The sequence below is a fragment of the Phascolarctos cinereus genome, unplaced genomic scaffold, assembly GCF_003287225.1.
Source record: "Phascolarctos cinereus isolate Bilbo 61053 unplaced genomic scaffold, phaCin_HiC Scaffold_726;HRSCAF=1367, whole genome shotgun sequence".
Classification (NCBI taxonomy): Eukaryota; Metazoa; Chordata; class Mammalia; order Diprotodontia; family Phascolarctidae; genus Phascolarctos; species Phascolarctos cinereus.
In genome coordinates this window covers 248,582,319-248,609,376 of record NW_027556098.1, presented here as the reverse complement: position 1 = coordinate 248,609,376, position 27,058 = coordinate 248,582,319, and the positions used below count along the sequence as shown (strand labels likewise).

At 39.0% G+C, this 27,058-nt stretch overlaps 1 protein-coding gene across 1 annotated transcript in view; it reads left to right on the top strand.

Moving 5' to 3' along the window:
• The window catches only part of FRY (FRY microtubule binding protein), a 433,805-nt gene that overhangs the window by 360,528 nt on the left and 46,219 nt on the right, over positions 1-27,058 (top strand). The window contains 11 exon segments of the mRNA XM_078147059.1: positions 796-994; positions 3,615-3,736; positions 10,779-10,966; positions 13,055-13,149; positions 13,555-14,147; positions 15,788-15,885; positions 16,249-16,419; positions 19,062-19,202; positions 20,257-20,436; positions 23,083-23,244; positions 24,344-24,418. Of these exon segments, the coding sequence (XP_078003185.1) occupies positions 796-994; positions 3,615-3,736; positions 10,779-10,966; positions 13,055-13,149; positions 13,555-14,147; positions 15,788-15,885; positions 16,249-16,419; positions 19,062-19,202; positions 20,257-20,436; positions 23,083-23,244; positions 24,344-24,418 (2,024 nt within the window).

Genomic DNA, 27,058 nt, shown 5'->3' with positions numbered 1-27,058 from the left:
ACAAATATATTGGAACCTCATAGGCACTTGTTAGATACTGCACAAACATTTCATGTTTGTTTTATTTTCTGTTCATTTATATGGTTCTGCTGTATTACATACTAAGAGTTTATGTAAGTGGCTCAGTGGATAGAGCACTGGCCCTGGAGTCAGGAGGACCTGAGTTCAAATCTGGCCTCAGACACTTGACACTTACTAGTTGTATGACTCTGGGCAAGTCACTTAACCCTGATTGCCTCACCAAAAAGTAATAATAATAATAATAATTTTTTTAAAAAGAGTTTATGTTTGGCCAGGTTTTTCTTTTCTTTGCATTCTCCTGCACTGATCCCATCCTCAAGGGGCTAAAGAGACCCTGCATTCTGAAACTGGATTGCCGAAAACATTTTAAGCTACGTTTTCTTTAAAATGCCCCAGGGAGTTCATCTCTATATTGGCCATGCCTTTGGTCTCTTCAGTCATTCAGTCAATATTTATTAAGCTCCTACTGTGTGCTAGGGCTATAAAGACAAAATCAAAACTAGTCCCTCCTCTCAAGCAACTTACAACCTACAGATGTAGATAGTGCATAATGCAATAAGGTAATGAAACATGTTTCCATAGGTGAAACACAAACACTAGTGTCATTACTTTAGCATTAAACCTTCCGATTGCTTCTTTTCTCTAAGCTCAAATCATGGGGGTATTCTTACAGCTTAAAGGGAGCAGTGTTGTGTATTGATCTCTCAGTCTCATTAAGAAAGCTGACGAGCACACTGGGATAGTGCATTCTGACCTTCTCTTCCTTCCCACCAGGTGGCTTTGACTTCCTCAGAGAGCACCAGTCCTCCCCCGTGCCAGACTCTGGCTTAAGCTCCAGCTCTGCCTCCTCCAGCATCAGTTTAGGAGGCAGCAGTGGGAATCTCCCACAGATCACCCAGGAGATAGAAGACATTGACACAGCCAATGAAACTGATGAGAAGGCAAATAAGCTCATCGAGTTCCTGACTACCAGGTAATGAGTGGTCTGCCATCTTAGAGCTGTCGTTTGGAAAAGTACCAGAACTTAAAACACACACACACACACACACACACACACACACACACACACACACACACACACACACGCGGGGAAAAATGAACACCAAGTTCCACCAAATTCTACTGTTTTCCAAGAATCTGCTAAAATTACCATGAATGGAAAGAGCTTGATTTTTTTTGGTTTGGTTTGGTTTTTTGGGAACCATGATGTGACAACTGGTTGGCAGGAATCTATGATGTCCTGTAACAGTCCTGACTTTAACCAGGATTAAGTGTGGCAGAGGCTAGGTGCTCTCTGACTTAATACTTTTATACCTAAAACTATGCATTAGCTGTATCTACCAAGGAGAATTACTGAGAAAACCCATTAAATTGTAAACTCCTAGAATTGTCTTTTACCTTTCCTGATGTCCCCAGAGCTTAGTACAATGCCTGTCCCATAGTAGTCACTTAATAAATGTTGATTGACTGATTGAAAAACTTCCCTCTGTTCATCAGTTGGAAGAGTACACAAACAGCAGGCAGAAACAAATTGGGAAGGTAGTACAAGAAACCAATACTTAATAAATCAAATAAAAAGTTGTAGGTTATCCTATTTTTCAGGTCTCTTGATGCTTATACTTAATTGATTTGTCTGGTAAATCCAGAGTGTTACTGGCAGCGTGGGGCATTCCCACAATGCCTTCTTATCTCTAATGAGCAGCAGCTCATTAAAGTCTTAGGTGAGTAAATCTTTTCTCTAGTACTCTGCCTGTTAACACGCCAGAGAAAATTCCTTTTCTATTATTAAATATCCAAAGCCTTCTCTGTACCTCACAGATGCCTCATTATATTTTTGTCAGTCACTGAGTTCATCGGCAGTTATTTATTAAATGCTTGCTATGATCCAGGCACTGTGCTGAGGGATGGAGCTACAGAGAAAAGGAAAAATAGCCTTTCCCCTCAAGGGGCTCACATTTTAATGGGGGAAACACCACGTAAATAGCTGGATATATACAAGTTATAGAAAGAGAGGGTGGAAGATAACCTCAGAGGGAAGGCAGTTAACAGGTAGAGGGTTGTGGAAGGACCTATAGAAGCTTAGTCTTGAAGGAAGCCAGGCAAAGTAAGAAGAGGAGACAAGGAGGCAGAGCCTTCCAGGCATGGAGGACAGTGCAAAGATATGGAGAAAGGAGCTGAGGGGTGTGTTATAGGAATAGCAAGTGGTTCAGTAGAGTAGATCATGAAGTATGAGAAAACTGCAAAGGTAGAGAGGGGGCCTGGTGGTAAAGAGCTTTAAATGCCAAACAGAGGACTTCGTTTTTGACCATGGAAGTAACACGGAGTTTATAAAGTAAGGGGAGGAGTGACGGTAAGACCTACTCTTTTTGTTTGGAGAAAGCTTGTGAAGGAAATTAGTGGGGTCCTTTCTTAACATTGGGTGGGGCTGGTTCAAACTATCTTGTATTTACTTTGTTTATATTTTGCCTTTGTTTTTATGCTTTCACATCATTCATCACAATAGAATGTAAGTTCTTTGAGGGCAGGCTCTGTTTGGTCTTGACTTTGTGTCCCCTTTATCAAGCACTGTGGCTGGCATAGAGTAGGCACTTAATCAGTGCTTATTAAAGATCAAAGGACCATGAGCCTACACATAAGTAACAGGATTGTTTGATCCTATGACCGTTTAGTTTATCCATATTAAGGGACCAGGCGTTTTTCTTGGGAAGGAAACACCTTTCATTCTTGCCCCTGTAAAAGGAAGGATTCTCTGGGGGGAGAGTTTGATAATGACAAAATCACTAGAAAAATAGCCAAACAATTTCTGCATATAGTTTATCCTGTGAATAATAGCATTATAGGAACATAGCTTCCTTTACATTAGAAATCTGCCATTTTTTTATCGAGAGCAATGAAAATACCTGAGTAAGGATACCTGAGTGCTAGTCCAAACTATGCCTTAGTCTTTGTGTCACTCATATACAAGGACAATAACAAAAAATCTGAACTTTTCTTAGAGAAAGAAAACAAGAAAAGTGTTTTCTCCAGTAACTTTCTCTCCATGATGGTCCAGAAGCTGGACTTGATGACTTCAAAGGTCCCTTCCCACTTAAGCTTTGCCTCTATAAATTTGTCATTGGTAAAATGACTCTGCAGTCCCCACCTTATTCTGACTATGAGCTATGAGTCTACTCTTTACATCCCTATAGTTAGGTTAAGTCTAAGGCTCAGCTCTCAGCTTAGCACTAATTGGCTCCTGTTTGAATGTGGCAACAACCATGCACTTAGGGGGAGGTCAGTCCTGTAAGACAGCAGCACCAAGGTTCTGGTTGCAGATGTTTCTTGGTGACTGGAATTTTCAAACTGAAGTCTACCTGTATTTTTTACTTAAAATAGAAGAAGAACATGAGGTCCTTAATTTCTGGGCTGCACTATTTATGAAACTTCAGAAATCTTTATTGAACATATTATTAGAGGGAGACCTCACTCACAATAAAATGAATTTTTAAACATTTAGCAAAGCTGCTATTAGAGGAGGAGAAGAAATATATCACAATATATTGTTTTTCTAATGCAAAGTCATAATTATTTGTCTTATATTTATGTCTTTTAAGGGCTTTTGGTCCACTTTGGTGCCATGAAGATATTACACCCAAGAATCAGAATTCCAAGAGTGCAGAGCAGCTCACTAATTTTCTCCGTCATGTTGTGTCTGTGTTTAAGGATTCTAAGTCAGGTACCTTATCTTGTTACTTGGAAGTGTACCTTCAGCTTTTCCACAATGGGACCAACTGTTCTTCTTTGATCTGACATGTTATTCTACACTTGACACTCTTAAAACAGAGCACATTAGGGGTGGTTTTCACATTTGCCAAATCTCTGACTGGAGTTTATTTTTTGGAAAACTGAGAGTAATAGTTCTATCCTACCTGAGGTTATAAAAACTCTCAGAAACTGACCACTTTTTATAATTTAACACTGCTTGATATCATCTATATTTGCGTTACCCTACTTAAAGTATTTTTCCTATTATCATTTGATCTTTTTGTTTCCGTTTCCACTAAATTCAGCCACCCAACTGATGTGGCCATTGCTTAGACTTCAGCATCACCCATAATTATACCATCTCCAAGATATTAAACTTTGAAATTCCACTTTTTGACAGTGTCCTATCTTTCCACTTTTTTATATTCGCACTCTCACTGAATTTTCTCGTCTTCCTCATCATGACTGCTGACTCCTGATTTTTTCTCCTAGTTCTCCAAGTCCATTAATTTCATTCTGGCTTCAGTGGACTACCTACTCAACCTGGAGACCATGTTTACAACTTTTCATCCCTGACACCCAGCACAGTGCCTGGCACATAGTAGGCACCTAATAAATGTTTGTTGATTAACTGATTGATTATTCCTCTGCCTTCAATAAAAGGAATTCCCACCCATCCTTCACAACTACACTCAAATATCACTTTCTCCAGGAAGGCTTTCCTGCTCTCCCCTGCCAATTAGGGCCGTCCTCTTCAGACTTCACAAAGCACTTTGTTTTGGAGATTTCTAGTGCATGTGACCTGTAACACTCTATATTTTTCAATCTGGGTTTATGTGTTATCCCGCTGCTATACAGTAGGCTCCGTAAGAGCAGGGACTGTATCTCATCTGATCTTTATGTCTCCCCTTCCCCAGGACAGAGCTCTGCACAAGCAGGCACTTAGTAAAGGTTTGTTAACTGACAAATTGAATCAGTGGTCTAAGGAATACATTGATTATTCTGTTGAGTCAGTTTTATTTCTAACCTGCTAAATTTATTTTATTGGTCCTTTGCTAACTTGATGGCTCAGCTGACATGTTAAAAATCCGTGCTGTTCCTGGTATGAGAACATTCCCAAGGTTGAAATATCTAAGCCACACTTCTGCCCATTATCATAACATGATAATTACTTGTCGGAGGAATTCCTTAGAAAAGAAACAGTGGTAAACTGGGGTAGGGGAGGTATTCCTGGAATAGGGTTTCCCATGTCTTGTTTTTAGATTCTACCTTAAATTACTTCTGAAAACCCCAGAGCACAGTGAAGTTCACTTGGCATCGAACAAAATGGTCAGCTTTCTGTGTAGGAGCTACATCTTTCCTCCACAGAGAGACAGAAAAGGTTTAACTTGGCACTTGATTAAATGGAGACATTGTCCTCTGCTTAACAGTCATCTGAGAATTAAACATAGCCTAAAGGAAAGGAATTTATGATTTGCATATGAACCACTAATTAACTCAACCGTGATCTGGGGGGTTGTAACAAAAAAGGAAATAAGGCAATGGCTTCCAGCTCTTAGAGAGACCACAGCCTTGACCAGGACACTCCCAGCTGCCCTAGTGTATTGCCTACTGTCTTGCTGTCCTTGCTAAGTGCTTCTTTTGCCTGATCATCCTATACCTGCATCTAAGTAGTCTTCCATGCCTTAGCATATGCCTAGAACAACCAGTTTATCCCAGCTAACCAATTCTTTTCCTCTCATCCTTCATGAAATCTCCTCTGGGAACCTTTCTCCAGTAAATTGGAAGCATGGTACCCATTCAACACACACACACACACACACACACTGCAAACAGAATCTGTACACTGTACTTTTTTTGCCCATATTATAAGTTCTTTCCTTACTTATATATTTGAATCCTACCATCATTTGTTTAACATTTTCAGTCTCTGTTTTTGTTAATTGTTTTAGATTGCAAGTGTCCTAAAGGACAGAGACAATGTCCATTAAATTAGGTGGACATAGCATACCAATTTGCACTACTTGCAAATAGGAACTTTTAATATGCCTTTGAAAATTAGATCTGTATAACACCCAAGACATTGTTGTCATTTGACCAATGGTCCCTGGATGGCGTGCTGGGCCTAGAGTCAGGAAGACTCCTCTTCCTGAATTCAAATCTGGCCTCAGAAAGTACTAGCTGTGTGACCCTGGGCAGGTCACTTTAACCTTGTTTGCCTCAGTTTCCTCATCTGTAGAATGAGCTGAAGAAGGAAATAGCAAATCACTCCAGTGTCTTTGCCAAGAAAACCCCAAATGGGGTCATGAAGAGTTGAACACAACTGAAACAAATGAACAACAATAGATCTTGATTTCCATTTATCCCAGTTTGAATGCATGGATTCAAGAGGAGGTATTAAATCATAAAGTACTCCAGAATAAATTTGTCTCCTGTTTCCAGTTTACATTAAACGAGTGACGTGAAATTTATGCAGTAAATAATACTCCAGTGATTGTTGGCATTAAGGGAATTTTTTTTCAACCCAGATGCATAGACTTAGGGTACATTAATTGTGAGGAAATTGTTAAAAGGCCCATCACTTTTTATAAATTAATATGTAATATACACTTTGAGAAATAAAGTCACAATTATATAGTTAATTATAACATCCTGTTTTCACAAACCTATTCCATGGAGTTCTTGAATCATTATATTAATACAATTTCTACAATGTACTTTCAGTCCTTATTTGATTAAGGTCCATTAGCATTTTCTCATCCTTAAATGGAGTAACTCTTCCAAGGTCCATGCAGATGAACCAAGAAATGGAGAGCTGCAAAGAGAGATGCCTTTCATCTTTTCTCTTATTAAATAGTAATTCCTAAGTGTCTATTTGCACAAAATATAGTACTGTGAACAAAAATTAATTAAGAAAGGCATAGTTCTTGTCTATGGGGAGCTTACTACCAGTGCCAAGACTCCACAGACAATTAGCTATATAGACCAAATAGTTTGGCATATTGTGAAAAGGCTGGACTTGGAGACATAGGAGAGTGGCATTTAAACCTCTTGCTTAGTACTCATTAACTCTTTGATAACCAGCAAGACATCCAACCATATTGAGCCTCAATTTTCTCATCTATAAACTGGGGATAAAAATAATATTTGTAGTTCTTACTCATCGGGCTGTGATCAAATGTGATATCATATGCAAAACTCTTTGAAATCTTTAAAGTACTATGGACATGATGATTTATTAAGGTGTAAAGGAGCAGTGAGGTGGCATAGTGGATAGAGTGCCAGGCCTAGAGTCAGGAATACCTGAGTTCAAATCCAGCCTGAGATGTTTACTAGCTGTGTGACACTGGGCAAATCACTTGCCCATGTTTGCCTCAGTTTCCTCATCTGTAAAATGAGCTCAAGAAGGAAAAGCAAACCACTCCAGTATCTCTTCAAAAAAACAAAAAAACCCAAATAGGATCATGAACAGTTGGATACCGACTGAACAACAACAAAGGAATTAAAAAGATGAAAGAGGTTCTTAAACATAACAATAAAATTACAGGTCCCTGAGGGAAACACCTAACCTCAAACAGCTTGTAGCTTAATGGCGGAGGGAGAAGAGGTCATGCACACAAATGCAAGTATAATCATGGCATAAGAGAAGCATGAAGTGCTGTGGTCTGAAAAAGGGAAAAACCACTTCCTGCTGATGTAATCAGGAAAGGCTTCATGGAGAAGCTGACAGTTAAGCTAGTTCTCTGTAGTCTTCAGATCCTAGTAACTCTTGGTCTACATAGCTACCTGGCCATGAAGCCTTGGCACTGGCAGCAAACTCCTAATAGGCAAGAACTATGCCTTTGTGAATTAATAAGGATGAGCTAAGAAGGTAAGAAGTTATCATTAGAGATGAGAGTGTATACTAGGTCTAGGGAACAGAGTGAATGAAGGAAGAGTAGGGACATGTTTGAAGGGAGTTGAGCAATCCTGTTTGGTTGGATCATAGAATAAATGAAAGTAATGTGACATAACTGGATCGCTAGGTCTCATGACTTCCTTGCCCAGAGACTGAACCAATTCCAGGGCATAGGATATGGCCAACTCTACAACTGGAGGCCAGCTAGTTCCATGCTAGAGAAATATAGAGGGAAGAACTCATCTGGTCACTATGCTTATAATATAAACACCTTGGGCAAGTCATTTAATTTCTCTTCTTTCCAGTTCTCAATATTATGACTGCACAAAGCAGAAACATTATATCCAAAAACAAAATGCTTCTACAAAGATTTTTCTTAATGTTTTGCTAATTAGTTGCCATCACTTTGTAAATTGGGGCTTACAAGTCTTCACCCTAGAAGCTATTGATTCCCCCAGTTTTTGCTATAAGGTAATCTGGGGGTACCTGCCCCAGCTGAACAATGGCACCTGACTTATAGCCCCATCATATGAACTGTCAGTCTTCCCATAAGCATTGTCAGTGAAGAAAGATGCTTTTATGTTCCATTTTCAAAATAAAAATAGAATTCTTTATTAAAACTACTAAGTAGAAGCATTGTCTCATATTAGCATAATATACCATTTGCAGCAAGATTTAAATAAATACAAACATTTAGATGTAATTTGGTGCCATTCCCACTAATTTTCAACTGTTAATCAGTTACTGTTTAATCCAAATCTGACTTTGTCCATACATTTGAGAAAAACTATATCACATTTAATTATTATTGGAGTTTGACCCATCAAGGAGTCATCTATATCACCAGACCTTTAATCATCTTGGGCAGCTAAAGGTCCTGGAGATAGGAAGACCTGAGTTTACATCTACTCTTAGACGTTAAGTAGCTGTGTGACCCTGGGCAGGTCACCTAACCTCTGTTTGACTCAGTTTCTTTTTTCATCTGTAAAATGGGACTAATAATAACACCTACCTCTCAGAGTTGTTGTGAGGATGAAAGGAGATAATAATTGTAAAGTGACTGGCATATAGTAAGTGCTATGTAAATATTAGCTATTAATATTATCATTGTTATTATCAAAAATCCTTCCAGGCATCAACTTTGAATGTCATCGTAGCAGATCTAGTTTGTTTATTCTACTGAGGTTAGTGAATAGGATGGGACCTTATTTGCTAGAAGATCCTTGTGTATTCACCAGCTCATTTTCCTCCCTTGTCTCCTGGCAAGGTAGAGAGAAGTTCTCAGTGCCCTGAGCATGCTATGTAAACTCTCCTCTTTTTCCTTCAGTCATTAACCAATTTCCTTCCCATCTCTACTTTCTAGGTCTTATGAAGTTAGAGATTGTTACTACAGAATTGTAAAACAATAAGATTTGCACAGTCAATATCATTTATCCTGTTCCTTTATCAGTAACTGTAGCTGATGTTATATACCTCACTTACCTGCTTCCAGTTCAACCTTTTGGTTACAATCCAAGCTTACTAGAGCAGTAGCTTATAAAACATTTTAAAACAGAAGTTTAGAAGAAAGTAAGCAAAGATACAAAGTAATTTCTTCTATATATATTATTAGGCTTTGTTTTTCTAGTAAGTAGGAACTTTACCACTGTGTTTTCTGCTGGGAAAAGTACTAAGCCCATTTCCTGACACATTTGGTGCTTCATACAGAAACTTTACTATAAGACTTGGTGGGCCCAACAGCCCAAACAGAGACTAAAAAGAGGAGAACTTAGTGACCTCAAGTTGTTGCAGCTTATTCTTTTTATCTAGTTAGTTGGGATACAGCCAAATGGATTCTGTAGCAGTCCAGATTGTCACTAATGGCCACTGGGACTGGTTTCCTTGTATGTATATATAGTCCAGTGGTTTCATTGCCTTCAGCCATAGGCCTTTTAAATGATCGCCAGAGTTTCATGATGATATCCTTTAATTACCATCCAATAAAGTGGTCAGCTGAGGATAGAGGGGCTGTGATTTTGTCTTACTTTGATTTAAAAAACGTAAGTAGAACAGATATCAAGTTGCAGGATCAAGTTTGCATTGCAAGCTTATAAACATTTTGTAGATACCCGTTTGTAGCCTCCATCTTGAGGAGACGAGGGCATTGCTGTGTCTAGACGTGGTCACAGGTCTTTTGATTGGGATTGAAGCCTCCATAGTTTAAAAGAGGCATGAATTTAAAACGTGGATGTCCTTACATTCCATGCACAAGAGGACTGAAAATTTACAAACAACTTATGTGAATGAGGAAGACCAAATAGAACTCAAAATGTCGAATGTGAAAAGTGGAGTAGAAGATCAATTTGGGGAAAATTCCAAGGATCATCATTGTTCTCCTGAAGTTAAATATGGAAGTATAGGTTTTTGTTGTTGTTGTTGTTGTTGTTATTTTAATTCTTTCATTCAGAAGGGGTAATGGTAGATTTGGTCAGGTTAGCCCATTATAAAAGACCAAATGAGTTCTTGAAAAATGTGAGATTTTTTTCAGTCAGGGCTGTGTTTGTACTTTATTATCCCAAAAGGAATGGGAAGCCATGTTGGGGTGGGGCGCGGGGTACAGAGATTGGGTAGGTGGTGTCATACATTTCCCCCTCATTGCTGATCTCCCAACTATAGTTTGGGTGACAGCTTGTTGGGGATGTACTAAAGGGGATTCTCAGTCCATAAAGTTTTGCATTAGATGGCTCAGAGATTTTGTGATTCTTTGATCTCTCTCTCTCTCTCTCTCTCTCTCTCTCTCTCTCTCTCTCTCTCTCTCTCTCTCTCTCTCTCTCTCTCTCTCTCTCTCTCTCTCCCTCTCCTCCCTCTCCTCTCCCTCTCCCTCTCCCCTCCCTCCCCTCCCCTCTCCCTCCCCTCCCCCCCTCTCCCTCCCCCCCTCCCCTCTCCCTCCCCCTCCCTCCCCCCCTCCCCCTCCCCCCCCCCTCCCCTCCCCTCCCTCCCTCCCCTCCCCTCCCCTCCCCCTCCCCTCCCTCCCCTCCCCTCCCCTCCCTCCCCTCCCCCTCCCCTCTCTCTCTCTCTCTCCCTCTCTCTCTCTCTCTCTCTCTCTCTCTCTCTCTCCTCTCTCTCTCTCTCTCAGGTTTCCATCTGGAGCAGCACCTGAGTGAAGTTGCATTACAAACAGCCCTGGCCAGCTCTTCTAGGCATTATGCAGGTCGCTCTTTCCAGATCTTCCGGGCCCTAAAGCAACCTTTGTCAGCCCATGCCCTATCTGACCTCCTGTCTCGACTGGTGGAAGTTATTGGAGAACATGGAGATGAGATTCAGGTATGAACGCAAAGGGTTTTGAGCTTATCCACTGGTGTCCAATTTGAAAAAAAAATAAAACTGATATAGTCTGTCTTCTCTTTCTCCCTTAGTCATACATCCCGTCAACAATGCTAGTAATGACTAACTTTTATAGAGTAATTCTAGCTATGCTGGTTGCTTCACTATTTAACTTTCTGAGTAGATGATGAACGTACAACACCTGTTTGTTTTTATGTTGGCAGTCAAAATTCATTGCATTACTGTTTTTTTCTGCTACTAACCTAGGATTCCCTCAAACAATGATTTGGGAGCAAGGAGCTACTTTTTTCCTCGCCTAAAGCCATATGGTGGTTAAAGTTTGCTTAAAAGAGGGAGGGAGAAGAGGGATAACATCCGGGAAACTCACTGAGCAACATTTCATTCTCAGTGGCTTTGTCCATGTCACTATCTCAGCGAATCCCAAAGGACTTGGGAAATGGGCTGCTGAGCAGCCTCCTCCTTCTAGCCCTTCTTAACCTGGGGTCTGTTAACTTGGCATTTTTTTATGTTTTGCTAACTGTATTTCAATATAATTGATTTTCTTTATAATCCTATGTATTTTATTTTATGCATTTCAAAACAGTTTGAGAAGGGGTCCATAGTCTTCACCAGACTGCCAGAAGGGTCCAAGACAAAACAAAATGGTTAAGAACCTTTGCTCTAGCTTATAACTAGCCCCATTCCCTATGACCTGAAGGCAGCATTTCAAATGCCAAAGGACTTGGGAGTATGATTGAAAGCTGTGGCAATCAGATTACCTTATTAGGGTCTGTAATAGTGATGATAGTAGCTCACATTTATATAACACTAAGCTATATAGCATGCTATTCCATTGTTACCAATTGGTTGATCTTGACAAGCCTATTGTAGATCTGACATCCATCCACCAACTCCCAAAGCTTTTTTCTTTGTCTGAGTGTACTGATTATGCCTCAGGAATCAGAGTCTTCAAGCTGGAGGACACCTGAGAGCTCACTGAGTGCAATGCCTGTCCAGTAACTGAATTCCCTCTACAGCGCCTTCAACAAGGGATAACAAGCTTCTATTTAAACCACTCTTAATAACAGTCAGTTGGCATTTATTAATCACCTACTGTATACCAAGCACTGTGCTAAGTGCTGATACAGAGAAAGGCAGATGATAGTCCCTGCCTTCCAGGAGCTTGCAGTCTAACAGAAACTCGCTGTCTTGCAGTATAGACCATTCTGTCTTCAGCTAGCTTTAATTGATTAGGAAATTTTATTTTATGTTGGGCTAAATTCCAATTTCTGATCATTTCTGCCTTTTGGTACTGTTTCTGCCCTTTGGAGCTATATAGATTCTATCTTAATTCTTCTTGCATATGATGTTCATGCAAACATTTTCAGATAGGTAGTGTGTTCTTATACTCCCCAATGCTGCTTTCTCTACGCTAAACATTAGTAAGTGGGATAAATTCTTCCTTCTTATCCCTTTTGTAGTAATAAACCAAGCCAGCAACAGTGTTCTACCATAGTATTAATCTAGTATTATTTGGGAATAACTAGCCCTGAGTAATTTGAAGGGTATATGGTGTAGTGGAAAGACTGATGGACTGGGAGACAGGGGACGACCTGTGTTTCAGTTCCAACTCTGCCATTTTCTACATGTATATCCTTGGAGAAATTCTTTAACCTCTCTAGGCCTCAGTTTCCTTATCTGTATAATGAAGGACTTAGACTAGATGTCCTCTAAGGTCCATTTCAGCTCTAGAGTTATGATAGGTGATCTTACGTAATTTCTCTTTAAGTGTTAACTGTCACAGGAAGCACAAATACATCATAGACTCATTGACTTAGACCTGCAAAGGATATGAGAGGTCATTGAGTGCATTATTTCATTTACGAGGAAACTAAGACAAACAACAAGTTAAGTAACTTGTCCAGGGTCACAAAGCTAGTATTTGCCTGAGATGGGATTCAAATCCAGGTCTTCCTTACTTCAGGTCCAGTGCTCTGTCCATTTCACCAAGATACCTCTTTGGGGTTGTTTTTAAAGAATAGCAAATCCACTTTTATATTGAAATGGTTGGTTTCTGTTGTTTGGCAGGGTTACGTAATGGAAGCACTCCTTACCTTGGAAGCTACTGTGGATAATTTGTCAGACTGCTTGAAGAACAGTGATCTCTTGACTGTATTATCTCGGTGAGAGACAGTTTCATGACATTTGGAAATCAGAATTCTGTAGGCTTTTTTTTCAACATTTGAGAAATGTTTGCTCTGACAGTATAAAAATAAGTTCAGGAAAAAACTATAAAAACTCATTTGAATCACTATCAGAAGCAACTGATTTTTTTTTAATCCCATGCCTGATTCTCAGACTTTCCTACATTTCTTTTATATCCTCAGCAATGAGATCAGTGCTCATTTTCATAGCTTTGCATAGATGAGTCAAGAAAGAGGAATTTACAAAAGTTGATGTTTCCAAAAGAGTGGGCATGCTCCCTCCCTTAACATCCCCTGAGATGCATTTGACTTTATTGAGAAGGGTGGGATTTTCACAGAAGCTCACTGGCATATTCTAATAAACTTACTTATTCCCATCCACAGCTCATCATCCCCTGATCTAAGCTCAAGCACTAAGCTGACAGCAAACCGAAAGAGCACAGGTCAACTGAATGTGAACCCTGGCACAGCCACTGCAGAACGAAGCCGACATCAGAGGAGTTTCTCGGTCCCCAAGAAGTTTGGTGTTGTAGACCGAACTTCAGACCCACCTCGAAGTGCAACTCTGGACCGGATCCAGGCTTGTACCCAACAGGGGCTCTCCTCTAAGACCAGGAGCTCATCTTCTTTGAAAGACAGCCTCACCGATCCATCCCACATCAACAATCCAACCAACCTCTTGGCCACCATTTTCTGGGTCACTGTGGCCTTAATGGAATCTGATTTTGAGTTTGAATACCTAATGGCCTTAAGATTACTCAATAAGTTACTGACTCATTTGCCCCTCGATAAAGCTGAAAACCGAGAGAAACTTGAAAAATTACAAGGACAGCTCAAGTGGGCAGATTTCTCAGGGCTGCAACAGCTGTTGCTCAAAGGATTCACTTCCCTCACCACCACAGACCTCACCCTGCATCTTTTCAGTTTGCTAACACCAGTGTCACGAGTATCTATGGTCGACTCATCTCAGGCTATTGGTAAATCCCATGAATCTTTCCCTCTTATGTGTTTTGTTTGCCATTGTGCTCAAATTTGTTACAAATATACAAGAGAATATAGATTGAGGCTTTTTAAAAACAATTCTGTTCAGTTGGGGGCAGAGAGAAATGGTCCTGTACCCAATTTCATTGATATTGAAAACTCCCAACGAAGGAAATTCCTAACAATGCTTATAAACAACTGTTCTTCAAGTTAGTCTTTTAATTAATTCTTTTTTTTTTTCAGAAAAGAAAATCAATTTTCTTTCCCTCCTGTGCCTCCCATTGAAAAAAGAAAAAGAAAACCCTTATAACAAATATGTATAGTCAAGGGAAAAAAACTGTCATTGGCCATGTCCATTATGCACCCCCTTAGTCCATCACTTCTCTCTCAGAAGGCATGCTTTGTCATCAGTTCTCTGGAGTCATGGCTGGTCATTGGCCTGATCATAGTTCTTAAGGCTCTGGACATTGCTGGTTTTTATAGAACTCACCTTACAGTCTTAGGACGTTGCCCCACACACTTAAAGCATAAATGACATTTCTAGCATCATACAACCAGTATGTGTTAAAGGTAGGTCTGGAACCCAGACCTCCCTGACTCTAAGTGAACTCTAATCACCATACTTTGCTGCCTCTCAAAATATTCTGTGGTAATGTGTAGATTTATTTTTTCCTCTCCTAATTCTCTACAATTCATTCATTTGATTATTTATATTAGAAAGTATTTCTATTTCCAGGGCAGCAGTTAAATGTTCTTCTAAAATTAGTCTTATCATGGGAGAAAAGTAAAGGTTAAGTTCTTTATCCTTCAAGACTCATAGATCATGATTGTTCCTTCTCATCGAGATTTTATAGGTTAACATCCAGACCTCTCATTTTGCTTTGTCTTTTTATTCTGACTGTTTTCCCAGGTTGTTACTACTTTTCATTAAGCCAAATAAACAAACCCCATTTTTTAATGCTCTTAAATATAGCCTACTATTCTTTCTGTTAATATAAAGCATAGCATTTTTGGTGAACAGCCTACATGCCAACTGTTATTATTTAAAGAGCCTTCTGGTAATAATGATTAGACCCAAACTTAACAAGTCTCTTAATTCTCTGGGGCAGCTAGGTGGTGCAGTGGATACAGCATGGGCCCTGAGGTCAGGAGGACCTGAGTTCAAATCTGGCCTCAGACCAAACACTTGACCCGTACTAGCTGTGTGACCTTGGGCAAGTCACTTAACCCTGATTGCCTCACTAAAAAAAAAAAAAACAAGTCTCTTAATTCTTATGCCATTTTTAAAAACAAAACTTTTTCCCCTTACACTGTTTTAAAGACATACTTCAATACATTATTAATATTTTTAATAATTTCATCAGCTAGGTAATCCTCAGTATGAGTCTTTACTTTAAAATTTAAAATCAGTTGTAAATATTGATTTTGTAAAGGTTTTTTTTACACTATTGTGATCACAGTCTTTTCCTGACTTCTGTATTTTGCCAAAATAAAGTTACCTCAAAACAGACTACATTTGCTTTACCTGAGTGGATATACATTCTTTAATATAACTGCCAACCTTAGTCTGCTTATGAGTAAAAATACATTTTTCTTTCCCTCAGATATACTTATTGTGTCCTTTTTCCCATTCCAGGATTTCCATTGAATGTTCTTTGTCTCCTGCCTCAGTTGATTCAACATTTTGACAATCCCAATCAATTCTGTAAGGATATAGCAGAGAGGATTGCTCAGGTATAGTATTATATTATTACCAACATGTAAATCAGCTTGGGCTTAGGAACCCAGGCCGTGACAAAAGTAGACAAACTCTTAAAGAAATGAGGCTATAAGTAATTTTTTTTCCATTTGAAAGCATGAACCATACCATTAGCCATATACTTTTCTAAGTGGCAAATGTTTATGATAATCTGATATGTGATAAATTTTTAAATGAGCTCTAGATATGGGGAAAATTGGGGAAATATTATATAAGTTTCTTTTTTAAAAAATCAATTCTGTATCCTGAAAGTCTATTTTCTAGATCGCTAAATAACATTTGAGTTTTAAATTCATTTTCTTTCTTTTTCACTGGGACATTTAATTTTCATTTTTTAGGTTTGCCTGGAAGAAAAGAACCCCAAGCTTTCAAATCTCGCACATGTCATGACTCTTTATAAAACCCACAGCTACACAAGAGACTGTGCAACATGGGTCAATGTTGTATGCCGATACCTTCATGAAGCATTTGCTGATATTACCCTGAATATGGTGACGTATCTGGCAGAGGTGAGGAATGGTAATGAAATTCCAGGCATCATCTTTTTCTCCCTGATAGATATTGCCTGAAGGGCCTGGAATGAATGGTCTTGAGGGAGGTTGTGGCAGAAGGAGTTTGGCCTCTTTGTGTATGAACGTTTAAAGAGAGTACATCATGCTTTGGTATTTTCAGTCATCTCTACTTGCACTAGTTATCAAAACATATTGCTCATCATGGATGGAGGTGACCTTTGCAGAGTGCAAATTCCAACAAAGCAGGAAAGGCCCTGAGGTGTAAAACTGATGAGGGACTGGATTATGTGTCTGTCATCAGAAGATGCACCTAGCTAGGGATGGAGAGGCTGGGTACAGGTGGTGAATTCTCCCTGTCATGGTATTTCATAAAGGCCACCTCCTCAATTATAGAGTAGTTGCTGCCTGTGTTTTTGGAGGCAGGACCCACACTGATGAAATCACAGGCCATTTGAAGCTGAAAAGAAAGTAAATTTTAAAATAAACTTTTGTAGTGGCCAGTTGTTTTTGCAAGCTGAAATGTTGATTTTTTTTTTTAATCCTCATGCAAGTGTAATTCTGGCACACTCCAAGCAAGCAATTCTTCTGCTTCTAGTTCTGGTTACTTAGTGCTGGGAAGGGGAGCAGTGGGGGTGGGGCAACATAGTACAGTGGAAAGAACCTTGGATTGAAAGTCAGAGGACCCGAGTTCAAATCCCAGCTCTGCCACTTGCTGCCTAGTGATGTTAGGAAGGTTGCTTAACCTTTCAGGGTCCCAATTTCTTCGTCTATAAATTTGGAAGGTTAGATTGTAAAATGGAAGGCTGCTTGGTGGAATACGAAGGGCACTGACTGTGGAGTCAGAAGACCCAGATTCAAATGCTACTTCTGCTACCACCTGTATGATTTGGGGCTAATCACTTAACTTCCCTGGGCCCCAGTGTCTTTCTCAAATGGTAAGATTAGATTAGGCGGCCTGTAAGGACCTCTAAGGCCCCATCCAGCCCTAGACCCTATAATTAGGGAACTTTTTAAAGTCCTTTCCACCTCTAGATCTATAAACACTGCCTAATAATGTATGGGTTTATTTTTCTTCCCATTTCTGCACAGTTTAGTTACTTGAGCCTATTAAATGCCAAGGTGCTACGACAGTGATGACCCATGTTTAGTGTATTACTCTTTGGCCTAAGGAGTTTAATCTATAAAGATGTGAAATGTGTTGACATTATAAATAGGTGATGTCGCCTACTTTTTTCAGAATTTTTCATTTTTAATCTTTTTCTGATATGTAACTCTTCTAATACTACTGTGATTTCCCATTTACATAGTCCTTTATGTTTTATAAAACAATTTGCTTACAACAACCCAGTCAGGTAGGTTGTATAAGTATTAGCTCCATTTTTTAGTTGAGGAAAATGAGGCTTAGTGGAAGGTGTATCTCAGGGTCTGATTGGATCACATGGTGTTTGCTGACTCTAGCTTCCTGTTGTGTGGCACCGATGGTAACTTTTGTACATTCATTTCTTTTTTTTTTTGTGGACATTCATTTCTAAACTTTATTTTTGCGTTTATATTTATTCATAAATTCATCAAGCATCTAGTTATATACAAGGTGCTCTGCTAGATTCTGGGGATATGAAAACAATGATGAAACGGTCCCTGTCCTCAAGGAACTTAGATTCTATAGGGAGGATATAACATGGCTAAAAGGATTTTAAGCTAAAAAGTTGGCATTACTTGACCCAGGTCAAATAGCCAAGAAGTTTTGGAGCCATATCTTTAAACTCCAATTCCAGTGTGTGTTACCCTTGGTTCCTTCAAAGGACTCATTACTAGTTACTTTTCAAAAGATATTCTGATTTCTAAATAACCCATCCCATTAATGTTTAGTTGTGATCCTTCCTATAAGAGGCTAGACTGGTCAATCGCTAAATCAAGTTTCTGAAAGGTTTCAAAAGATTAAAAGCTTCATTACCCAAATGAACTCATTTGTCTTTATTAGTGGGCTTGATAGTATCAACATTTCCAGCCGGTTTGGGACTTTGATTTAGAACAAAGATGCACATGTCACTCACTTCTGAAAGTTTGTTGACCCCTGTTTTAGAATATGACAAGTGGAGTGGGGAAAGGTAGACATAGGAATAGGACTGGTGACACTGTGTGCGTAGGCAGTTTTACCAAATAGAATATTAGTTCCTTGAAGACATAACCTTTTTTATTCTCATCTAGCCTTTGTATCTTCAGGTCTAGCAAAGTGCCTTAAACATATCAAGTACCTAGTAAATGCTTGAATTAAATTAAACTGAATTGAATTCTACAGAGATGGATGGATCACTCTGCTTTACTACCTATAGGGTAGTATGTTGATCATAAACAAATATTTTAAAAAATAAAGTTACTTAAATACCAGTATTACAGAATCATAGTAAAGAGCCCAGTGGCCACCTAGAATAATCCATATCTGACCAAGAATCCCTTTTACCGCACACTCTACAAGTGGTCATCCAGACTTTGCTTGAAGACCCCTCTGTGAGGGAGAACCCACCAATTCCCAAGGTAACCCGGTTCACATGTATTCCTATGAGAGTATGACCCTCAAGTGAAGTTTTTTTTTCCGTTAAAAAAATTAGCTTACTCTCTTTGTACTTCTTGCTTCATAGCTCCTAGAGAAGGGTCTTCCAAGTATGCAACAATCCCTCCTACAGATGATCTACAGTCTGCTCAGCTATATGGACCTGTCAGGTGTTCCTGTAAAGCAATTGAACGTGGAAGTGTTGAAGACCATTGAAAAATATGTGCAGGTAAAATGGTTTTTAACTTCTTTTATAAGAAGTATGAAGCCAGGTCTTCTGTTTATGAATTATTATGTCCTTTCTGTTGTGTCGCATAGCACTAAAGCTATTCTTTATCTGATATGCAGTTACTTTGAATATTTTGCATGGGAATTGGGGTCTCACATCCAAATAATAATAATATAACTAACATTTATACAACACTTACTATCTGCTAGGCACCATGCTAGGTACTTTATAAATTATTATCTCATTTAGTCCTCACAACAACTCTGGGAAGTAGGTAGTATTATTGTCTCCATTTTACAGACAAGAAAACTGAGGCAAATAGTGGGTGGGGGTTGTGATTTGCCCAAGGTTATACAACTAACTAGTAAGTGTCAGAGTTCGGATTTGAACTCAGGTTTTCCTGACTCCAGGCCCAGTGTACCACTCTGCACTACCTAGCTGCCAGTAAATCTGTGGAGACCTAATTACCAGCTATACTGTGAAGTTCCCAGAGGAAATTCTGGGTGGGGCAAAACAACCCAAAGAAATAGGATTCAGTGGGTAGGAGAAGGCTCTCTAAATTGAACCCAGTATGTTTAAACCCAGAGAATTGTGATTCTGAGCCACTGGTTTCACTAAAATAGACTTTTTATGCTGTTTAAATATATCATAATTACCCAATCAATAGAAACTTTGTTTCTTGTTCTTTGCTACTACAAAAAGTGCTCTAAGTATTTTGGTGTTCATGGGACCTATCTGTCTTCCTTTAACTTCTGTGGAGAACGTGTTTGTTCTTATAGGTTAAGAGACTTGCCCCACATCATACAGGTAGTCGCTGTAAGGGGTAGAATTTGAACCTGGGTTGTCTTTCTCCAGAGGTAGTGTTCTTTCTTCTGTACCTCTCATTATTATAAAGTCTTATAAACCAATGACCTTGTAAACCAATAACTAGCTTATATAGAAGGATCAACCATATGGAACTGTTATTTAAGAAATTGTATTGTGGGTGAGGGTGGGGGAGCAGAAGAAGGAAATTATAATACTCTCTTTCCTCACCCCATGATTTTTACCCTAGAGTGTTCACTGGAGAGAAGCTTTGAATATCTTGAAATTGGTTGTTTCTCGCTCTGCCAGCCTGGTCTTGCCTTCGTACCAGCACAATGATCTTTCCAAAGTAGAAATTCATCGAGTATGGAATAGTGCTTCCAAGGAATTGCCAGGAAAAACCCTGGATTTTCACTTTGATATTTCAGAGGTATGCACCCTACTGTGTTTATTATTTCTGTGAATTTCAACATAAATTTACAATGGCAAGAGTGAAAATTATTTGCCTGAGAGAAAAAGTAGCCACGTAAGAAAAAAGGATAGAAAATGAGAAAATCACCAAATAAAAACATTCTTTTAAGAAATGTTGAATATAATACCAAACTCAGGTTTGGGATTTTCTTGGAAATAAATTGGAGTATTCAGCTAGCATAGAATACCTAACTTTTAAAAATAGAAACTGTTTCTAAGTCTAAACATGATTTTTCATATTTAGTCATCCAGGAACCTGATTCAAATAAATTTTTAACAAATGTGATGATTTAGAGAATTGTAAACCAAGAAACAGTTCTCCTGATCCCTTTGACAATTACGCATCGTCCATAACATCGGCCATCTCAAACTAGGGGATGATTGTCATGTGCAGAAATATTATTGAAGTCTCTTACAACTGATTTCTATTTGGCAGTATTCTCCTTTAAGCTATGGTTGTCAGTAAGTTGAATTGTCTAGCATTTTAGAAGACTTTTCAACTGCATTCTTCAGGACAACATAAAGGTATCAAAAATATAAGTCTAATCAGATTTCTTTGAGTTTAAAAGCATTCTTAACTCGGGTTTTCAGTTATTTCATGTTGGGCTTTCTGACATAGTGCTCATTAGGCCTTTAAAAATTATTTCAGTATTTTGAAGATGATTTGCCTGCCACTAAGTATAAATGCTATTTGTATATTTCACAACAGCTAGAAATATTAATCAGGCATTTAGGGCAACTAATATGACATGCAAGGCAACGTGGACTGAAAGTTGCCATAGAAGTATTCTCTGTTCAAAAGTTCATGTTGTACAAGGCATGTATTTAACCAGCCTGCCTTCTCGAGAGTCCCAAGACAGTTCAGAATGATGGGTCTGAGGATCCAGATATAGAATTAAATGTCTCTTCCCATTGATTCAACACTTTGCTTTTAAGTACCTACCTACCAACTCCCTCATGCTGACATGAGTTTTACTGCGCCCAGCAGACTCCCCTAAGACTCTCAGAAATTAGAATTTCTGAAATGTCTGTGCGAATACCTGGTACTGCCCTCATTCCTTGCCTTTGGCAAACTTTGTGCCCTAAAAGATTGAAAACATTGACAGATTGACAGATAGGGCCACAACCATCCATCCTAAACAGTGTTGCCAAAGTAATTTTCCTTAAGCACAGGTCTGACCATGTAGTTCCCCTGTTCAGTCAACTCCAGCTTCTCACTGCCTCCAGGATAAAATACAAACTCCTCCATTTAGCTTTGAAAACCCTTCACAACCTGGCCCCAAACTGTCTTTTCCAACCTCATTGGACACCTCTCCCCCTCCTACACTTTGCAATCCAGTCAAACTGGCTTTCTCGCTGTTCCTCACACACACTCCATCTCCGATTTTTGTGCCTTTTCATTGGCCATCTTGCATACCTGGAATGCACTCCACCCTTCTTAAAGAGTCATCCTCTTCCTGTACAACACAATTCACACACATCATCGGCATGAAACCTTTTCTGATCTCAACTGCGTGTCCTCCCTCACAAACTAATTTAATTACTTTATATATGTTTGTATCTACTCATTTCATATTTAAGCTATTCATTTATAACATATATGTTATACACATGTGTACATACATGTGTATATACACATATACAAAGCTAGATGCTATATATACATACACACACACACACACACACACACACACACATTTGCAGAGAGAGAGAGAATTGCCTCCCATTAAAATGTATGCTTTTGGAAAGGGAAAGGTGTTATATTTTTTTATGCCTAAGCACAGTCCCTGGAATATCTAGTAGGTGCTTTAATAAATGCTTGCCGAGTGATTGACTGATTCAGCCAGGAATTCCAAGCAGGAGATATAAGGGGACAATATTTCTTATTCTAACAGTCATAAATTCTTTTTGAGCTTTAACACCTAAAAACTGACCATCACCTGTGTCCTCCTGCATGGATTTGTATCCCAACCTATCCTGGTGGTTTGAGGTGAATACTAAAGGAGAAGCAGTAATTTCATTTCTTAAAGAAGACAGGAAACATGAAAGAATAGGCCTAAAGAATATTTCATAACAACATACACTTCAGAAAGAAAAGAGCTAAATTATCATGTTGAGCTTCTTGGGTCCAATTTTGAAATTCAAGCCCAGCTTCTCTTAAGGTCCTGCTCAGATCTCTCACAGTGTTATGAAAGCGACCCTGTATTTTCAAAAGCAGTGTCAGCCAAACCCCAGTCTCTAATCAACTGTACCAAAATTGAAAGATTTCTTTATACAGGCCCATATTTTATCTTAGGAAAAATCTAGTTAAGTGTGAAAATGTTGATCATCAGAATGTCAGCCCTCCAGAGAATAACTTTCTTTTGGGGGGTTGGAGGGTGCTGGTGACAATCAATAAAAGATTAAGAGAGGTGGCCATCTGTGTCATTGAAATGAAGGAAGTTCCCACATTCTTGATCAGAGTACTTAAAAAGTTATTCTTAGGGGCCTTTGGACAGAGCTATTGAGTATTTTTATAGGTAGGTTGGTAAATGGCCACAACTTTTTTCCTTCAACTTTGTAAGGAAACAGAGGGATCCATTTATTGTGTGTATTTTCTCTTAAGACTCCAATCATTGGGAGGCGTTATGACGAGCTACAGAGTTCTTCTGGTCGAGATGGAAAACCTAGGGCCATGGCAGTCACTCGAAGCACTTCCTCCACTTCATCAGGCTCCAACTCCAACGTCCTTGTTCCTGTGAGCTGGAAAAGGCCTCAGTATTCTCAGGTAGCCCTTGCTCACCCATCTGGGAGGGAGTCCTCTGAAGAACCCCTGAACCAGAGTCCCAGATGGGAAGCTAGCTGAATCATTCTAGCGCCATCACACCCCCAAAGATGTCAATATGTTAGTCCCAAACTCACGCCATTGAGCATCCAAGAGGTGAGTGGGGCTTAATCCAAATTCACTGGATAGAACCGCTCCTTACAATCAGAACCATGCTTATTAAGTATTAACAGTAGAGATAGACCCCTGGCTCTGAAATGAGAACTAGAGACAGAGTGTTGCCATTTCTGGGGAAGGAACATGGCAGAATGTAAAGAGTGCTGGTTCTGGAGGGATTTAAATCCCTCTTCACTTGCTTACTATCTGTGTGACCCTGAGTAAGCTCCTAACGTCCCTGGGCCCAGGTTCCTCATCTGTAAAATGTCCTTTATGGTTTCTGAGGGCCCACTTAACTCTAAATATAAGTCTATTATGGCCTAAGTTTAGAAAACGTCAGCATCCTTACACTCTCTCACTTTGTTTACTTATTCAATTATCACTATCATAGCCCTTAAAGGAGAGAACCCCCTCAGTGTAGCTGTGGTGTTATGAAAGTATGGCATGGTACCATTAATCCAGGTGGCCAGTCTTCAGCCTTGCCCAGAAACAAAAGAATGGCCACTAAGCCTGAGAGAAAAACAGTATAATAGATTATAGAGTTTCTTACTATCCTCTGATGATGACGGTCTTCCTCCTACCCCCCAAGTGAGAAGATCTGATCAAGAGTTATACCACTGTGCTACGGACAGGACCATGCAGTGCCCTGTTTTGGGAAGGGGTGAGGTTGGACATAATTCTCCTGGGGTTAGAAGAACTTAATATGGTTTTGAAAAACCCAAAGAGTTTTCCTGCATAGTACAGTCAAACATACCATGAGGAACTTAAGTTTCATATAAGTACAAATCTTATTATATTGAGGGTTATTAGACAATGAAATAGATTTCCAAAGAAAATTTTAGACTCTCCTTTGAAAGATCCCAGGAGTCAGTTATCTTTGGGGAAGGGGTTTGACTTGAAACATGTAATCCTATTATAAAACTTTCTTTATTCGTTTATTTTCCAGAAAAGGACAAAGGAGAAGCTGGTTCATGTACTTACTCTGTGTGGCCAAGAAGTGGGGTTAAGCAAAAATCCTTCAGTAAGTGTTTTCTTTGGGACTGAATAACTAAAGGAATTTGATATAATTTAAAGGCTTTGATCACCACTCCAAATGTTAGTGCCTGATATAGTCATTAGATGATAACCCTTGCAGCCTTTCACCTCTAAACTACTGTTTTTAATCTGTCCCATTTCCGAAATAACCTAACATAGTAAATGGCTTCTTTAGATTTCCCATTCCATGGGGACATGTCCCCAGTTCTTTACAAGTTTGTTAAACTCTTAGTCAATATGAAGAGACTGCCCACAATATGTTCATGATCTCTGCTGCCATTGGAGTTACTTCTGCGCAAAAGCACGCAGCTCTTACCATGCCATATCTTTACCTCCTATATATAATCAATAAGGATGAATATGAGACAATATAGTATTCTTTTTATATAAACATCTTCAAATATTATCATAGTGATAACTATGACTTTTAGGCACTGAGAATTCAAAGATTTATTAAATAGCATGGCTCTTGTCCTTAAGAAGCTTACATTGTTTGCACACAAGAAACATGAAATAAATGTTTGTTGAATGATTAAATGAATGTATGGAAGTAAAAATAAAAACACATTTCTGCCCATTTGCTACTTTAAAATATGCATCTGGAATGGCAAATGTTTTAAGTATTAGCAGTGAGGAGGCAGCTGCAAATCTGTGAGATTTATATGACTTAACAGATTGTGTGAGTTTTATTTGCGTGTATGTAGCCAAAACAATTAAAAATAGCAGGGACCAGGTCCTCAGGGTATACTTAGCTCCTTCATTCCATGAGAAGCAAGAGAAACTGCATAGTTTAGTGCTAGCCTGGGAGTCGAGAGATCAAGTTCAAATCCAGATGCATATTTTAAGCACTTGCTATGTACCTCCTACATGCAATGCGCTTTGGATATTGGGCAGCCAAAAGTAAAACCAAAGACAGTCCTTGACAGAAAGGATCTTATGTTCAATTAATGCTTTGAGGTATCCTCAGCACTAACCATTAATTTTTCTTTCAAGACAAACAGCGTATGCTCATAAAGAGTACTCACCTGAAGACCTGAATCCCAATTCTTTTTATCATTGCTGACTTGGCCTCCCCCAGTACTCTCTATCTTCATTGCCCCATAGCAAGCCCTGTGCCAAAACCACTACAAATAAGATTAAATCAATCAATCAACCAATAACCGTTTATTAAGTACCTACTATGTGCCAAGCATTATGCTAATTGTTGGGGATGCAAAAAAAAAAAGTAAAAGACAGCCCCTGCCTTCAAGGAACTTACAGTCTAACAAGGGAGACAACATGCAAACAAATATATACAAAGCAAGCTATATGCAAGATAAATAGGAAATAAAAGGAGGGAAAGCACTGGAATTAAGAGGAGTTGTGAGGTTTCCTATGGAAGGGGAGATTTTAGTTGGGACTTAAAGGAAGCCAATGGATGAGTAGCCTGCTCCTATCTCACTACTTTCCAGCTCGAATTTATGTTTTTCATCTTCCCCTATTAGAATGTAAGCTCCTCTGGAATAGGAACCATGTTGTTTTCTTGTATTTGTATCTCCAGTGCTTAGCACAGTACCTGGTACATAGTAAGTACTTTATAATTGCTCTGTCTAAATGAAGTAATAGGCAAGAGCAGCCTTGGTCTTCCCAGAAGAAAAATATCTTAAAAATCCACAGTGTTGATGTCATGGCATTTCAAAAAGCACACTTCATTTATAACTACTGTCAAAGAGATGTGTTCTGTATTATTATATGTTTTATAAATGTTGTTCAGTCATTTCAGCCATATCTAATGCCTTGTGACCCCATTTGGGGTTTCTTGGCAAAGATACCAGAGTGGTTTGCCATTTCCTTTTCCAGCTCATTTTACAGATGAGGAAACTGAGGCAAACAGGGTTAAGTGACTTGCCCAGGGTCACACAGCTAATAAGGCTCAAAGGCTAGATTTGAATTCAGGTTTTCCTGACTGCAGGGGTAGTACCACCTAGCAGCCCATTTTAGAAATGATTATCCCTTTTTTCCAGAAAAAATAGTAAGCTACAAAGGTTGGGTAGAAAAGAATGTTATAACCGGTATTCAGCCTTTGGAGGGTGGTTACATTGTCAAGTGGTATATGTGTATATTTTCCAATCTGTATTAAGATGTGTTAAAATACTAAATTCTAAAAGTAGTTTCAACTTCAGTGAGACAAGAGCTTGAGACTAAATCGGGGTCATCTATAATATTCACAAAGTAAGCAACCATTTCCTCTACTACCTATTACATTCTAGTCAGAAAGTATTTATTGGGTGTTTGCTAGGTACTAGTAATAATGTAGTCCTATTTCCTGGCATCCTCTAGTGCCTGACTAAGAGCTAATCCTTTCCGAATGGGTTAAATTCTTTTCTCTTGAAGTTCATTTTGCAATAACATTGCCTGGCATGACAGTAGCTCTTAGAATTTCATTCTCATAAATATATTATTATACCTAAACATTTAGGCATTGTCCCATTTGCATCTATTAGGAGGTAGCTAACTGTTGGACAGATTCCTGCAGCATGAAGTTTCGTCTTTGCACAAGTCTAATCTGAAGGAACCTGTCCAACATAAATAAGGGAAGAACACACGCTAAAAATACTCATTTAAGGAATTAGGTGTGTACTGGAAA